This window comes from Carcharodon carcharias, chromosome 4 (assembly GCF_017639515.1).
Source record: "Carcharodon carcharias isolate sCarCar2 chromosome 4, sCarCar2.pri, whole genome shotgun sequence".
Lineage (NCBI taxonomy): Eukaryota > Metazoa > Chordata > Chondrichthyes > Lamniformes > Lamnidae > Carcharodon > Carcharodon carcharias.
The window spans coordinates 189,456,233-189,473,122 of record NC_054470.1 but is presented as its reverse complement, the minus strand read 5'-3'; the positions used below and the strand labels follow the sequence as shown (position 1 = coordinate 189,473,122).

Below are 16,890 nucleotides of genomic sequence, written 5' to 3'. Positions count from 1 at the left end.
GCCAGCCTGAGTTGTGTGTTGGGCTTCATGCCCAAGACCTTCTGACTCAGACGCCAGAGAGCTTCCCACTGAGCGAAGGCCTAATTGTTGGTCCCCTTGTTCTACTGTCATGGTTTAGCTTGAAATAACGTTTGGCTCTGAGGTCTGGAGAGTGAAAGATGATACCTATAAGTGATTGTAATGTAAGTTTTGGTGGGGCACTGGTAGCGGACACTGGATTGAAGAGGAGACATGTTTGCTGAGATGCTCTACCTTGGTTCCTTACATGGTGAAGCCAAGGTTTGGGTTCTTGGGTCAATTCCAAGTCTTTAGGCCAACAGTACAGTTGTGGTATAAAAACACCCCAAACAGGTGATCTGATTTGCTAAATCACTTACTTTGCACTGGTTCCTGTTCTAGAAGTGGAGATATTGATAGGTATTCTCTCTGCGCATTCAGGCGTTAAAACCGATCTGTGGCCCAGTGGAGGGGTCATCCCACTTCCTAACACATTCAGTGTAACTGTATCTTTAGAACTGGTCTGAAATGTTTTGCGAGCTTCTAGGGGTGAATTTCGGGAAACACTTCTTCACACAAAGGATAGTGTAAATCAGGAACTTTCTTTTCCCTGAAATAAATGCTGTTGAGGCCGGGGTTCAGTTGAAATTTTCATTACTGAGATTGGTGGATTTTTGTTAGGTAAGGGTATGTTTGGTTGGGTAAGGGTTGCAGAACCAATGTGGAGAAATGGAGTTAAGCTACAGATCAGCCATGACCTCAGTGAATGCGAGAAAAGATCAAGGGGCAGAATTGCCTCATCCTGCTCCTGCTCCTATGTTCCTTAGGAAGTTCAGGGAGAGACAGTGGCGTAATGGTAATGCCACTGGACTAGTAATTCAGAGACACAGGCTAATGCTCTGGGGATAAAAGCAAAATACTGTGGATGCTGGAAATCCGAAATAAATATAATGTTATTATGATATAAATATTAACGCTCTGTGGACACAGGTTCAAATCCCACCATAGCAGCGGTTGGAATTTAAATCCAAATTAAAATATATGAAATTGAAAGCTAGTGTCAATAATGGTGACCACAAACCCATAATCAAACCCCATCTGGTTCACTAACGCCCTTAAGGGAAGGAAATCTGCCATCCTTCCCTGGTCTGACTTACATGTGACTCCAGACCCACAGCAATGTATTTGACTCTGAAATGGCCGAGCAAGCCACTCAGTTCAAGGGCAATTAGGGATGGGCAACAAATGCTGGTCTTGCCAGCGACATGCACAGTCTATGAAAGAAATTTTTAGAAGTTCTAAGGCAGCAGTTCCCAAACTGGGCCACAACCCCAGCTGGGGTTGCAGAAACAGCAAATGGGCCACAAGAGATGTTAATCTATCTTCCCACCACCCTATTGTCTTCGCAGCAAACTTTTTTTCCCCCTTCCCAACAACTTCGCGATGTGGCCATTTTTCAGCATTCTGATTGGCTGTCCGCTCGCTTGCTTCCTTTTGACTTGTTGCTAAAAACTTCAAAGGGAAACTAGCAGTGCACTGATAAAGGAGGTGCTTTTTAACAGACATAGATTGAAATCTTTTCTCTACCCTCATGTCGCTTATTCCCCATCTCAATTTAGTCCACCTAAAAGAAACTTCTAAAGTTTACAGCAGAGAAGGATTTTTGGTCCTTTGTGTCTGATCTGGTTGAATCCAACTTGATAAGGTTTCTTGATTTTCACAGTGCTTGACTTGTAAAAATAATAATAAATGTTGACATGTATGCTGACTACGCCTTATGCTGGACTGCAGTTCTACAGATTGCATCTATCTCTGGTACCTTGCCCTGTTTGTGGTTCATGTGTGAGTGTGAATAGTCAATATTAATAGCTTGTTAACTGTGGGAGGAGCTCACCCAACAGCACCTAATCCCTTCTACGGAATGCATTCCAAAATATGTTACTAATTCTTTTTTTCTTGAGAAATCTAAACAGTTTATATTGATCTCTGTCCATGTAACATTTATGATATAAAAATTAAATGTACTTATTTTTCTCTCACCCTTTTTGATACTGTCAAATCCTCCAGTTAAGATGTTAGCGTTGTCTTAATGTCTGTGCTAAAAAGGAAGACCTATACACGAGAGGGTAAAATAATCCAGATTATAATTCAGTAGCCCCTCCTGAAAATGTGTTCTGTAGAGTGGATTAGTTGCTACTGGGTTAACTGCACCCACAGTTGATGAAATATTGATAATGACCATTCAGATTCATATATGAACCACTAAGGTAGCGGCGATAGGTGCAATCTCATATAATGCGTAATCTGCATACAAGTCAACGCTCTTTACCTGAAAAAACAACTGCAAAAATCAAGATCCTTTTTCAAGTAGTCGTTTGGTAGTGCAGAACTTGAGTATTGCTGAAAAAAGAGACCTGTCCAAGCACTTTGACTTGCACTCTTCAGGACACTGCAAGAATACTAATATAAGGGGAAAACAACAATTTAGACTGTATGCGAAGAGAGTGCTGAATGGTGTTGGTATTCTTGTGGTGTCCTGTTGAGTGCAAGATGAAAAGCTTCCATATGTCTTTTTTCTTTTTCAGCAATATCCTTTGTCAGTTGGATCAAATCAGGCACAAAGACCCAGAAGCTTTCCTTCCACTTAGGGCCTGAGATTTTCCTCATAGATTTTCATATTTATATGATGTATTTTATATGTGAACTCAAATAATTTTATATTGAATGTTATTAGGCTACTTTATTGCTGTTTTGTTTCTGTTGGTATCTAAAGTCGTGTTAATTTTCCATTGTTAAAATGGGGGGGTCGGACTGGGAAATAGCTTGGGAAGCACAGCATGAGCTAAGGATGACCAATTTGTGTATGGACTTTTAAGTTACATCGTGGAGTTGAATTGATGGGATCATTAAAAAACCAACTAGGGCCTGTGGCAGAGTGGTTTGGGCTGTAGATTTTATCTGGCTGGTTGAGCGAGGTGGATTGAATGACCCTCCTTCATCTCAAACTAGTTTCTGCAGGTTTCCGAGTCCCGCCTTTTCTGTGAGATCAAAGCCTAAGTGGTTTTTGATCTGAAAATAAAAACACTTGCTTTCCTTTTACAATGACTAATTCTTGTGTAGATTAAAAAAAAAAATCAAGGTTTGCAAGCTGCACAATTGTGCTTTCACATTAAGCTTTATTGGTTCTTCTGTTAATTGCTCTTGCATTCATTTTACCTCGATGCACAGGGCACCCACTTCAAAGACAATACAACATGGAATTATTAAACTTTAATACTTGGGCATCTTTACATCACCCCTTTACACACGATTACAGAAAACCTCATCATTTTGTCAACGCTAAAGATTTTTGAAATGAGATCACTCAAATGAAGAGATAGTAACCGTGGATGGGCTTCAACTTTGATCTGATGTGCGGAGGTGATGTCTCTCTTTTAGGCGGTAGCTTTGTGAGCCATGTGGGTTTCTACATTATGAGCAATGGATTCTGTTTTCTTCTCTCGTGTTGCAGATGATGCACCTGTACAAAAATAATAAAACAGTCTGAGTCAAGGCAGTGGCAACTAGGCCAGAAAACACTTGGGCAGTGTTGTGGAGATGTGCCACAGTCAAAACTTGTTTTAATTTTGGCCCATAATGTTTGTCCTTGTTCGTCCATTTGCAAAAACAAGGACGTGTAGCGTCCCCTACCACACAGCCCAATTCTTCTTTAAATACCTCCACGATATCAAGAAATGGCTGAAGGCACTGGGTAGTGCAAAGGTACAGAAGACTTGTGCTTCGGAACTTGCCTTGCCACTAAAAGAGCTGTTCCAGTACAGCTACAACACTGGCAGCTACCCGGCTATGTGGAAAATTGTCCAGGTATGTCAAGCAGGATAAATCTAACCTGGTAAATTGCCGCCCCAACAGTCTACTCGTGATTATCAGTAAAGTAATGCAAGGGGTCATTTCCAGTGCTATCAAGCAGCATTTGCTTAGCAATAACCTGCCTACTGATACCCAGTTTGGGTTCTGCCAGGGCCACTCAGCTCCTGATCTCATTACAGCCTTGGTTCAAACATGGACAAAAGAGCTGAACTCCCGAGGTGAGGTGAGAATGACTGCTCTTGACGTCAATGCAGCATTTGGCTGAGTGCGGCATCAAGGAGCCCGAGCAAAACTGGAGTCAATGGGAATCGGGGGCGGGGGGGGTGTGGAATTTTTGACTGGTTGGAGTCATACCTAACACAAAGGAAGATGGTTGTTGTTGGAGGTCAGTCATCTCAGCTCCAGGACATCACTGCAGGAGTTCCTCAGGGTAGTGTCCTCGGCCCAACCATCATCAGTTGCTTCATCAATGACCTTCCTTCCATCATAAGGTCAGAAGTGGGGATGTTCATTGATGATTCCACAATGTTCAGCGCCATTTACAACTCCGCAGATACTGAATCAGTCCATGTCCAAATGCAACAAGACCTGGAAGGCTTGGGCTGACAAGCGGCAAGTAACATTCGCACAACACAAGTGCCTAGCAGTGCAGCTCCCACAACATTCAAGAAGCTTGACACCATCCAGGACAAAGCAGCCTGTTTGATTGGCACCACATTCACTCCCTCCACTGCCAATGCACAGTAGCAGCAGTGTGCGTACCATCTACAAGATGCACTGAAGGAATTTACCAAGACTCCTTAGACAGCACCCTCCAAACCCACGACCACAGCTATCTAGAAGGACAAGTCGGCAGATAGATGGGAATGCCATCACCTGGAAGTTCTCTTCCAAGTCACTCACTATCCTGACTTGGAAATATATCGCCGTTTCTTCACTGTTGCTGGGCCAAAATCCTGGAACTCCCTTCCTAACAGCACTCTGGGACTGCAGCAGTTTAGGAAGGCAGCACACCACCACCTTCTCAAGGGCAACTAGGGATGGGCAATAAATGCTGGGCCCAGCCAGCGAAGCCCACATCCTGGGAATGAATTTTTAAAAAGTCATTCAAAGTGAAGTCTAGCTTAAGTGTTAAGTCACCTTTGACCCCAATACCTGCTGAGTTAGTTGACCTTAGCTGCACATCATTCAGCCCATTGTACATATTCTGAAAGGTTTATCTAGTTAGTCCCACTCTTTGCCCACACTCCTGCAATTATTTTCTCTTCAAGTATTTATCCAATTCCTTTTTGAATGTTTTGTTTTATTGAATCTGCTTACGCTGCCCATCCAGTTAGTACATTCCATATCACAGCTCTCAAAAAATTACTCATCTCCTCCTCTGGTTCTTTTGTCAATTGTCTTAAGAAGCTCTGAAGAAGTCATATGGACTCGAAACGTTAACTCTATTTCTCTCTCCATAGATGCTGACAGACCTGCTGAGATTTTCCAGCATTTTCTGTTTTTGTCTTAAATCTGTGTGGTTTGATCCCGCCAGTGGCAACAAATTCACCTTATCTACTCTGTCAAAACCCCTCATAATTTCAATATGATTTGTGAGCCTGTGATGCATGTTAAACAGATTAAACAGAGTAACACAGATTAAAGCAGACTATTGAAACAAAAGACAACTGGAAAGGTCACTTGTCCCATTAGATCTGCACTTTTCAGTCAACCCACGATATACTCAGTCATAGATCTGCCCCTGCCTCAAAATCCCTCTTTCCTTTGTGAATGAAACGCACCCGCCGATCACTTCCTATCCCACGTTCTCCCTTTCTCTGCATGGTATTGATCCAGCCTCTTTACAACAAGGTATTATTCGATAATGGAATTAACAGCTGTTCCCCCTCCGCTGCTGTAACTGTCACACGAGTACAACACGGTGAATTTGTGGTGAGATTCCCAGCCAACACCACCTTCTCATAAGATAAAAGCAAAATACTGCGGATGCTGGAAATCTGAAACAAAAACCAAGTGCTGGAAAAACTCAGCAGGTCTAACAGCATCTGTGGAGAGGGAAACAGAGTTAACGTTTTCAATTAAACACAGAGATAAAAACAAAAAAACTGCGGATGCTGGAAATCCAAAACAAAAACAAAAACAGAATTACCTGGAAAAACTCAGCAGGTCTGGCAGCATCGGCGGAGAAGAAAAGAGTTGACGTTTCGAGTCCTCATGACCCAAGGGTCAACTCTTTTCTTCTCCGCCGATGCTGCCAGACCTGCTGAGTTTTTCCAGGTAATTCTGTTTTTGTTTCTGTTTTAACGTTTTCAAGTCTGTTTTAGGATTTGAAACATTGACTCTCTTTCTCTCCACAGATGCTGTTAGACCTCCTTCTCATACTTTGTTCCGAATGTCAACCATCTCTGGGGGCTAGTGAATTTTGTAATTGTGTCCTGGGGGGTAGCAGAAGGTAATGCCTGGGCTGGTTTCAATAGCCTCAGGAGGTTGGGGAAGAATTTTCCAGAATATCTTTTCCTTACTGGCCCAACTTTTCTTTTGCCTCTGCAGTAGATTATATGATTCCAGCTGAAGGGGAGATATGAGGGAGGGAAGTGCCCAGCCAGGGTGCTCCAGCCATTGTGAGTGTGGGGCAATCTTGGTGGAATAGCTGGCCTTACCCATCAATTTTTGTATCTAAAGGTCTTGCGGCTCAGTTGGTAGGACTCAAACTCAGTGCCTTCCAGCTCAGAGGCAGAAGTCCCAGTCCAGGACTTGATGGCCACGAAGAGGCATTCGTGACATGATTCAACAGGCCATTATTCAGCCTGCAAATTCTAATACTCCACACAATACCCCAAGGGGAGAAAGGAATTTGAAGATGTGCATATTGAATAATTTTGTATATTCATATGTGCTTGGAGTTCTCTACTCACTGACAGTTAATTAACCCAGCGAGTGATAGTTTGTAGCAGAGGAACAGAAGCTTTGGCCCAATTGGTCTATGTCACTGTGCTCCAAAAGAGACTACTTTATCTTCTAACCCCACCAGAATATCATACTATTCTATTCTCCCTCGTGTTTATCTAGCTTCCCTTTAAATGCATCTATGCTATTCACCTCAACCACTCCGTATAGTAGCAAATTCCATATTCCAACCCACTTTCTGGGTAAAGTTTTTTCTGTATTTATTTGTGACTATTAGATTTATGGCCCTTATTTCTCATTTCCTCTACAAGTGGAAAGATCTCCTCCATGTCTACTCTATCAAACCCTGTTCTAAGGGTATCCATCAGGCCACCCAATGGATAGCCATGGTCAAGGGGAGGAGGGTGGCAAGTAATAAACCACTACTGAATAAAAGAAGACATTAATAAAACTACACAATAGACATGTAATTGGTAAATGAACTTTTTTAAAGAAGGTGACATGTTTTGGTAGGACAAATGAGGAGGTCATATACTCCTTGGAAAATAAAGGGGGTGATAAAGGAGCAGAGCAGTCCAGAGGTACAGATAAACCATAAATAGCTAAGTAGGTGAACAAGAAAATAAAACAAAGCATTGGAATTTATTTCTAGAATGGCAGAATTGAAAAGCAGTGATGTTATGTCAAACCTTCATAGAAGCTAATTAGGCCACATTTGGATTACTGTGAACAATTCTGGACCTCATTTTATAAAAAGGATATATAGGCACTGGAGAAGGTACAGAAATGTCACACTAGAATGATACCAGAACTGAGAGGTTATATCCATCAGAAAAGATGTCAGGTTGGGGTACCTTTCTCTAGAAAACTGAGGGGTGCTCCCACTTTGTGGGTTGATGGTGGCATAGTGGTAATGTCACTGACTAGTAATCTAGTGGTACAGGTAATGATCTGGGGCAGCTGGTGGAGTTCAATTTAAAATGTTATAGTAAATATGGGATATAAAGCTAGTCTCAGGAATGCTGACCATTAAAGCATCCTTGATTGTTGTAAAAACCCACTTGATTCAGTAATGTCCTTCAGGGAAGGAAATCAGCCATCCTTACCTGGTCTGGCCCACATGTGACTCTAGACCCACAATAATGTGATTGACTCTTAACTACCCTCTGAAATGGCCTAGCAAGCCACTCAGTTCAAGGGCAATTAGGGATGGGCAACAAATGTTGGCCTAGCCAGTGACACCCACGTCCCCTGAAAGAATTTTTTAAAAAACCTAATGGAGGTCTTTAAGATTATTACATGGTTTGATTGGTTAGATGTAGAGAAGAGCCTTCTGGAAGAGCCAAAAACTAGGGGCCATAAATAAAAGATAGTCATTAATAAATCCAAGAGGGAATTCAGGAGAAACTTCCCTATCCAGAGCATAGTTAGAAGGTGGAACTCGCTACCACAGGTATTCGTTGAAGCGAATAAGATAGATGCATTTAAAGGGAAGCTAAATAAGCACATGAGGAAGAAGGGAATAGAAGGATAGGTTGAGGGGTGGGAGGAGGCTCTGGTGGAGAACAAACATTGGCGTAGATCAGTTGGGCTGAATGGTTTGTTCCTATGCTTTTAGTACTTTGTAATGTTTTGTCGCAAGAAGGAAAATGTTCCCAGATACTTGTCTTACCTGCAGAGTTCTCGTTCGATAGTCCCAGCCGCTCCTCCTCTGCTTCCAGCAGCTTCCTATAGGTGGCGATCTCAGCGTCCAGTGTCAGCTTGACATTGAGCAGGTCCTGGTATTGCTGTAAATAATACGCCATCTCAGATTTAGTTTCTTGCAGTTGGGACTCCAGCTGGGCGATGATGTCCTGCAGGCTTGCTACTTTCTCCAGGTGACTGGCCTCCATGTCCTCTAGCTGGCTGTCTAGGCATTGGATGGCGCTTCTCAGAGTGCTGATCTCGCTCTCCAGATCCACAACGTGCTGCTGCAGGGTACTGATCTCGCCCTTTGTGCTCTGGATCTGATCGTCAAACTTGGTAGTGTGCAGCTGGAGGCTATTGAACTTGCTCTTGTACCAAGTCTCAGCTTCCCTGAGGTTCTTGGCAGAAATCTCTTCCATCTGAACTCGAACGGAACGCAAGGCAGCCCCCAGATCTGGACGGGCTGAGTCCAGTTCCACCGAGACATTGGACTCCTCAATCTGATGGACCAGGTCAGTCACCTCTTCCTCATGCATCTTTCTCAGGAATTCAATCTCTGCTACAAGCTGCTCGATGTTTCTCTCCAGGTCGGCTTTTTGCAATGTGGCATCATCCACGTCCTTCTGAAATTCTCTCAGGATCCTCTCTGCTTCATCTTGAATGGTGAAAGCAAATGGTTTATTTGACTTTATACTTTGTATGAGAAGAACACAGGCATACACATATGTACACACATAGGGGAGCATACAGTGACACACAGGCACAGACATGCAGCGACACACCAACATAGACACGCAGTCACAGAATCACATACACACCAATATACATGCACACATACACACATGTGCATGAGCACATGTGCACACACACAAGTACTCATGCAAATACACATGAACATGCACAGAGAAAAACATACTCACAAAGATAAACACACACAAATACACTCACACAAACATACAGACACAGGCATACATACACAAACACACACAAAGACAGTCTCAAAAAGAAAAACGTGAACATACACAGACACACATTCACTCATGCACACAAATAAACATGTAAACACACAGAACCAGAAAGATAAACACACATAGACACGAAATACAGGCAGACACATCCACAAAAACATTTCTGCTTATATATAAAAACCTTGTGCCTGTCTAGACTCAGACTCATAGACGTTTACAGCACAGAAGGAGGCCATTCAGCCCACCGTGTCTGGGCTGGTCAACAAAGATCTGACTACATTAATCCCATTTTCTAGTGCTTGGCCCATAGCTCTGGTGGCTTTGGCAATGCAAGTGAATATCTAAATACTTATTGAGTGTTATGAGGGCTTCTGACTCAACTACCGTTTCAGGCAGTGAGTTCCAGACTCCCACCACCCTCTGGGTGAAAAATTTCTCCTCAACTCCCCTCTTAGCCTCCTACCTCTTACCTTAAATCTATGCACCCTGGTTATTGACCCCTCTACTAATGGAAAAAGTGTCTTCCTATCTAACCTATCCATGCCCCTCAATCTTATACATCTCTGCCAGGTCCCCTCTCAACCTTCGCTGCTCCAAGGAAAACAGCCAGAGCCTAACCAATCTTTCCTCATAGCTCAGACCCTCCCGCCCAGGCCGCATCCTGGTGAACCTCCTCTGCACCCTCTCCAGTGCAATCACATCCTCCCTATAACGTGTCACACAAAATGTTTCACTTGAAAGCGTTACACATACAAACTGTGCATCACAGTTACACCAACATGCTCAACTATCATTCATTAAACAACAAGTCACAACTGAGCAAGAGAGGGAGCCAACCAATGACATTTTTTTTAAAGAAAAGTGAAGTCAGTCATTTATTATTGGTTTATTCTAACCGGGAGCCAGGAATTTACAAGAATTTACAAGTTGCCAACTTTAGTGTCAGCTGTTAGCCTCTCACTGAGTGCACAATGGCGGGTAAGAATTGTGCGTAAAACACAATGTACAGTGTTGTCCAATTACATTCAAACAAAACCAAGCACAGATAATGGGGCAAGTATCTTGAAGGTATTTCATTCATTTGCCCCCCACCCCCCCAGTCCCTTGTCTATACTGGGAAAGTGGAAGAAGAACATTTTCTCACAGATCAGCAGGAGTGAGACTGCAACCGGCCTCGGTGCTCCTGGGTTAGAGTGGGGTCCTGGCACCAGATGTGGAAAGGGGGCCCGAGGCCCAAGCAGGATAACCTGCTGGGCTTTCCCCCTGCCCCATAAACTCCTACTCCCAGCTTCAAAATTGATACCAGGTGGGAAACAGCCCTTAAGGGAGCAATAATTGGCCACTTAAGGGCCTCGACAGGGGCAAGGGCAGGTGGGAGGGCAGTGGAAAGGCCACATGGGGAATTGTACAGGAGAAAGGAATAGAAGTTTTTTTTTAAATGATTTCTTTCCTGGAGCGTGGGCATCAGTGGCAAGGACAGCATTTGTTGTCCATCCCTAATTGCCCTTGAACTGAATGCCTTGCTAGGCCATTTTGGAGGGGAGTTAAGAGTCAACCGCATTGCTGTGGGTCTAGAGTCACATTTAGACAGAAACCAATAGATTTCTGAACATCAATGATATCAAGGGATTTGGAGATACAGCATTGAGGGAGATGATCACCCTGAATGGCACAGCAGGCTCTATGGGCCAAATGGCCTGTTCCTATGGCAGATTTCCTTCCCCAAAGAGTATTTTACAACAATTGACAATAGTTTCATGGACACTGTTACTAGCTTCGTTTCCAGATTTTATTAATTGAATCTAATTTCCACCAGTTATGGGATTTGAACCCATGTCCCCTAAGGATTAAGGTGGGTTTTCTGGTCTAGTGATATTACCACTATGCCAAGAAGGTTTGCTGAAGTAAGGTGGGAGGAGGCTTGTGTGCAGCATAAACACTGCTGAATGGCCAGTTTCTGTGTTGTAGATATTATATAATTCTTTGTACACTACTTTTGGAGGAATGTTGATATTTCCTCTAAAGTTAGAGACAGGAGGGATTTCACCAGCCTTTGTAACTTGATCCAAAAATTCTGAATTTGGAAGAATAGTCTCAAACCAACTTGGAATGAGTGTGCTTGTGTCTAAAGTGGCTCCCCACCTCTCCACATCCCATTCCTCCCTTAATTAAAAACAGAAGAACGTTTTTCAGCAAAATTAATCACTCACCAGTGAAACCGGAGAATAAAAAGCCACACATTCACACACTTATCACTGCATTGTTAATTGATGGCTGTGCCTTCAGCTGTCTCTAGGCCATAAATCCCCAGAAAGCGTTTCGAACTGACACCGAGTCCTGTTCACCCGACTGTGTTCACTGGCTTACATTAGTTCCACATCTGGAAGCACCTCCACTTTAAACTTCACAGCCTTAGATTCAGATCCCTCCATGGCCTTATCCCTTTCTTCCTTTATAATCTCCCTAGCTTTACAATCTCCGCATTTCCTTCAATTCTGCTTTCATCGCTCCTCCGTTGGTGGCCACACTGTTAGCTGCCTGGCCACTAAACTCTGGAATTCCCTCCCTACACTTCCCTGCTTCTCCACCTTCTCCCTCCTTCTTTAAAACTTACCTCTTTAACCAAGCTTTTAGTACCTGGCTTAATATTTCCTTATGTAGCTCTGGCTCAACGTTTGTTTGGTAATGGTCCTGTGAAGTGCCTTGGGATGTTAAGGGCACTATATAAGTGAAGCTGTTATTGAAGGGAATTAAAACTAGCATTCTCCACATAACCTCCTTCCTGATTTCTCTCTCCCTCTTGCTTGCCCCTGTGAGTCTTATAATGGACCCATCAACTGGGCATCTTAATCTGATAAAAACTGTTTAATCTTACCCCACACCTCCAACCCTTTGTAAATTTAGCATTAGTTTAAGTGACTGTTTAACCGACAGTTCATCCCCTCCAATTTTATCAAGAGTTAGCTGAATGGAAATGTTTTTATATTCAACATATTTATCACAAAGTCATAGGATAAATATATCTGATCTCCTTTTGAAATTATTGATCGTCTCTGCTCCTTACTCGGCACCGCGTTCCAGGTCATTATCACTCACTGTGTAAGAAAGTTTTTCCTCTCATCACACCCCCTTCATGTACTTTTTACCCAAAAGCTTAAATTTGTGTCTCCTAGACTATGTACCATCAGCTAATGGGAACAGTTTTTCATTGTCTATCTTATTCAAACTTGTCATAATCTTGTACATCTCTACCAGATGTGTCCTCAATCTCCTTTGCTCCAAGGGGAACAACCCCAGCTTGTCCAGCCTAGCTTCGTAACTAAAATCCGCCAAACCCTGGACCCATTCTGGTAAATCCCCTCTGCATCCTCTCAAAGATCCTTATATCCTTTCTAAAGTGTGATGACCAGGACAAAACAGAATACTCTTGTTGCAGACTAACCAGAGCTTTATAAAGGTTCTGAATAACTTCTCTGCCTTAGTACTCAATACCTCTATTTATGACTGATTGCATTGCTGTACAGAGAGCTGGCATGGGATCAATGGGCCAAATAGCCTCCTTCTGTGCCATAATGTCTCTATATGGGTAAGGAAAGAGCTTCCATTCACTCGATTATTACATGATATTTACAGCACAGTAACAGGCCATTCAGCCCAACTGATTTGTGCTGGTGTTTATGCCCCATTTGAGTTTCCTGCCACTCCCACTTCATCTAACTCCATCAACAAATCCTTCTATTCCTTCCTCCCTCATGTGTTTACCTAGGTCCCCCTTAAATGCATCAATGCTTTTCACCTCAACTGTTCCCTGTGGTAGCGAGTTCCACATTCTCACCACTCTCTGGGTAAAGAAGTTTCTCCTGAACTCCCTGTTTGATTTCTCGGTGACTATCTTATATTGATGACCTGATCTTTCCCACAAGCGGAAACATCTTTAGGTTGATCCTAACAATCCTTTTGATAATCTTGTTTTCCAAGCGTCGGTGACCTCCTTATACTCCCTACCAAAATATACTAGCTCAAAGTTTTTTTGTATTGAAATTCATTTATCCGGTAATATGTTGTTCTTTTGTATTCTATATACTGAACCTGACGAGATGACAGGTGGACACGATTCAGTTTGGCACCTTTTTGAATATCAACTGGTGTCGGCCAGATAAGGACGAGTAAGGTTACCTTTGAGGTCGAGCTGCTCCTGGCATTTCAGCCTCCAGTAGTCGATCTCCTCCTCGGTGTTGCCGGCCTCGATCTCTGCCATTCCTTTCTCGTGCGTCAGCCTCTCGATCAGCTCCTTCAGTTCCTTGAACTGCTGCTGGTACTCATCCCTTGTCCCCTGGGGTACCTTGAACCTGGACCTCAAACCAGCCAAATCTTCTCTCAGTTGGGAGTTGCGCTGCTCCAGACCCCTCACCTTGTCAATGTAGCCGGCCAAGCAGCTGTTGAGTTGCTGCATCTCCTCCTTTTCGTTGGTTCGGACCTCCGGGCCGGCCTCAGTCGCCCTGGCCAAGCAGCCTCCTGATCTGCCCCAGGAGCCATAGTAAACCTGGGACTCGGTCGAGTGAGAGCGGTAGCGGGTTGGGGAGGGGCTCTGGACCCTCACCCCACTCCTGCCGGACCGGTTCATGGAATTAGTCTTCTGGCTGTAAGAGAAGCTCCTCATCTTCACCTCTCTGTTGAGCTGATGCTCTTCCCCACTATCCTCAGGCTCTGGCTGGTGCTCTTATAGGGATCGGCAGGAATGTGACAGCCTCTGGGTAACTCTTACGACATTTTTCAAAATTGGAATATGATGACTTTATGCAGCTCTGGGCGAGCTCCACAGATAGTCTTCACATCAAAGTGCTACATTACTATGGGGTCATGTCATGTTCTGTTCCCACCTTTCTTATCCAGCTCCTTCCTCTCTTCCTCTATCAACCTGACCTGCCCAACCCAATGTCTGGAATGTGTAAGTCCCTCCCCGTCCAGGAGGTGATGGATTGAAAATGAATGCACAAGCTTTCACTCTGATGTCTGATTTTTTTTTTCTCTCTTCTTTCCGTTTGTGGATCTTTCTAGAACATCTCAATGGATTTCTTTTCATCCCTGTCAAGAGATTCTCCTCCAGCCCCCCTCGATTATCCCTCCTACCAGCCCTGACCTTTACCCCTTCCTTATCCAGATGTCCACCGTTTAAAAAAATGAGGGATCTCCCATTTAAGAGAGAGATGAGGAGAATGTTTTTCTCAGAATGTTGGAACTCACTCCCCCAGAGAGTGGTGGAGGCTGAGCCAATGAATATTTTTCAGGCTGAGGTAGATTTTTAAAAATTATTTCGTGGGACGTGGGTGTCACTGGCTAGGCCAGCATTTTTATTGCCATCCCTAGTTGCCCTTGAGAAGGTGGTGGTGAGCTGCCTTCTTGAACCGCTGCACTCCATGTGGTGTAGGTACACCCACCATGCTGTTAGGGAGGGAGTTCCAGGATTTTGACCCAGCGACAGCGAAGAAACAGCGATATATTTCCAAGTCAGGATGGTGAGTGACTTGGAGGGGAACTTCCAAGTGGTGGTGTCCCCCTGTGTCTGCTGCCCTTGTCCTTCTAGGTGGTAGCAGTCATGGGTTTGGATGGTGCTGTTGAGGGAATCAAAGGTATATGAGGCAGACAGGAAAGTGGTGCTGAGGCCACAATCAGATCTGCCATGATCTCATCAAACGGTGGAGCAGGCTCGAGGGGCCGAATGGCCTACTCCCACTCCTAATTTGTATGTTCATATGTGTCAGCCATGGCTCGGGGGGTAATATTCTCACCTCCGATTCAAGAGATAGTGGGTTCAAGTTCCACTCCAGAGACTTGAGCATAAAAGTCAAAGCTGACACTCCCAGTACTGTACTGAGGGAACGTGGCACTGTCAGAGGTGCAGTCTTTTGGATGAGATGTTAAATCCTCTCAGTTGGGCATAGTAAGATCCCATGGCACTATTTCAAAATAGATCAGGGGAGTTACCCTTGGTGTCCTGGCCAGTATATATCCCTTAGTCAACATCACAAAAACAAATTACCTGGTTATGACCACATTGTAGTTTGTGGGAACTTGCTGTGTGCAAATTGGTTGCTGTGTTTCCTACGTTACAACAGTGACTAGGCTTCAGAAAGTACTTCACTAACTGTAAAATTCTTTGGGACATTCTATGGTCGTGAAAGGTGGCTATATAAATGCAAGTCTTTTTTTTCCCCATTCTTAACTTCTATGCTGTCTGTATCCTAACTTGCACCAAGTCCTGCTCACTGACCTACATTGGCTCCCGGTCTGGCAATGCTTTGATTTTTTAAATTATTATTCCTCCTTGGCCTTGACCTCCCCCATAGCTGAAACCTCCTCTAACCTTACAGATCTACAAATGCTGGGTGTATAAAATTGGGAATTCACTAAGGGCCAGAATTGGAGGGGTGCAACAATTTTGGAGGGTTGGAGGGCTGGAGAAAGTTACCTAGATAGGAAGGGGTAAGGCCACAGGGGATTTGCATAATACACCACATCAGGAGGCCATTTAGCCCATCGTGTCTGTGCCAGCTCTTTGAAAGAGCTGTCCAATTAGTCCCGCTCCCCTGCTCTGTCCCCAATGCCCAGCAATATTTCCCCTATAAGCTCAGATAGAAAATTGGCTTAGGACAGAAAACAGCGAGCCTGGTAAATGGTTGTTTTTCAGACTGGTGAGAACTGGTGGGACTGGGAGCAGGAGCAGGCCATTCGCTCCCTCAAACATACTTCCCCCATTCAGTAAGATCATGGCTGATCTGATTGTGGCCTTAACTCCACTTTCCTGTCTGTCTCCTTGACTCTCGTGTTGATCAAAAATCTGCCTAACTCAGCCTTGACTATATTCAATGACCCAGCCTCCACTGCTCTCTGGGAAAGTCAATTCTAAAAACTCATGACCCTCTGAGAGCAGAAATTCCTCCTCATCCCTCTCTTCCATGGGGAGACCCCTTATTTTGAAACTGTGCCCCCTAGTTCTAGATTCCCCCACAAGGGGAAACACTATCTCAGCACCCACCCTGTCAAGCCCCCTCAGAATCTTATATGTCTCAGTAAGGTCACCTCTCATTCTTCTAAACTCCAGTGAGTACAGGCCCAACCTGCTTGACCTTTCCTCATAAAACAAACCTCTCATCCCAGGAATCAGCCTAGTGAACCTTCTCTGAACTGCCTCCAATGTAAGTATGTGCCTCCCGAAGTAAGGTACCCAAAATTGTACACAGGTGTGGTTTCACCAATGCCTCGTACAGATCTAGCAAGACTTTGCACTTTTATACTCCATCCCCCTTTCAATGAAGGCCAACATTCCATTTGCCTTCCTAATTATTTGCTGTACCTTCCTGGTGACTTTTCGTGATTCATGTACAGGACACCCAGATCCCTCTGTACCGCAGCATTCAGCAGTCCCTCTCCATTTAAATGGCATACTCGTTTTTCCATC

At 44.0% G+C, this 16,890-nt stretch overlaps 1 protein-coding gene across 1 annotated transcript; it reads right to left on the bottom strand.

Moving 5' to 3' along the window:
* Positions 1 to 3,431: 3,431 nt before the first annotated feature.
* LOC121276817 (vimentin-like) lies at positions 3,432 to 14,091 on the bottom strand. The gene is made up of 3 exons (XM_041185361.1): positions 13,608 to 14,091; positions 8,450 to 9,118; positions 3,432 to 3,517 (listed from the first exon to the last, which is right to left on the bottom strand). Exons 1-3 carry the CDS (start codon positions 14,089 to 14,091, stop codon positions 3,432 to 3,434), a joined length of 1,239 nt encoding a protein of 412 aa, XP_041041295.1.
* Positions 14,092 to 16,890: the final 2,799 nt, after the last annotated feature.

Excerpts from the sequence above, each read along its gene's own strand:
- LOC121276817 (XM_041185361.1), bottom strand. The coding sequence starts at position 14,091 with ATGAGGAGCTTCTCTTACAGCCAGAAGACTAATTCCATGAACCGGTCC. Across the intron at positions 9,119-13,607 it reads GGAGCAGCTCGACCTCAAAG|ATGAAGCAGAGAGGATCCTG; the intron begins GTAACCTTACTC and ends TCACCATTCAAG. Across the intron at positions 3,518-8,449 it reads ATCGAACGAGAACTCTGCAG|GTGCATCATCTGCAACACGA; the intron begins GTAAGACAAGTA and ends ATTTTTGTACAG.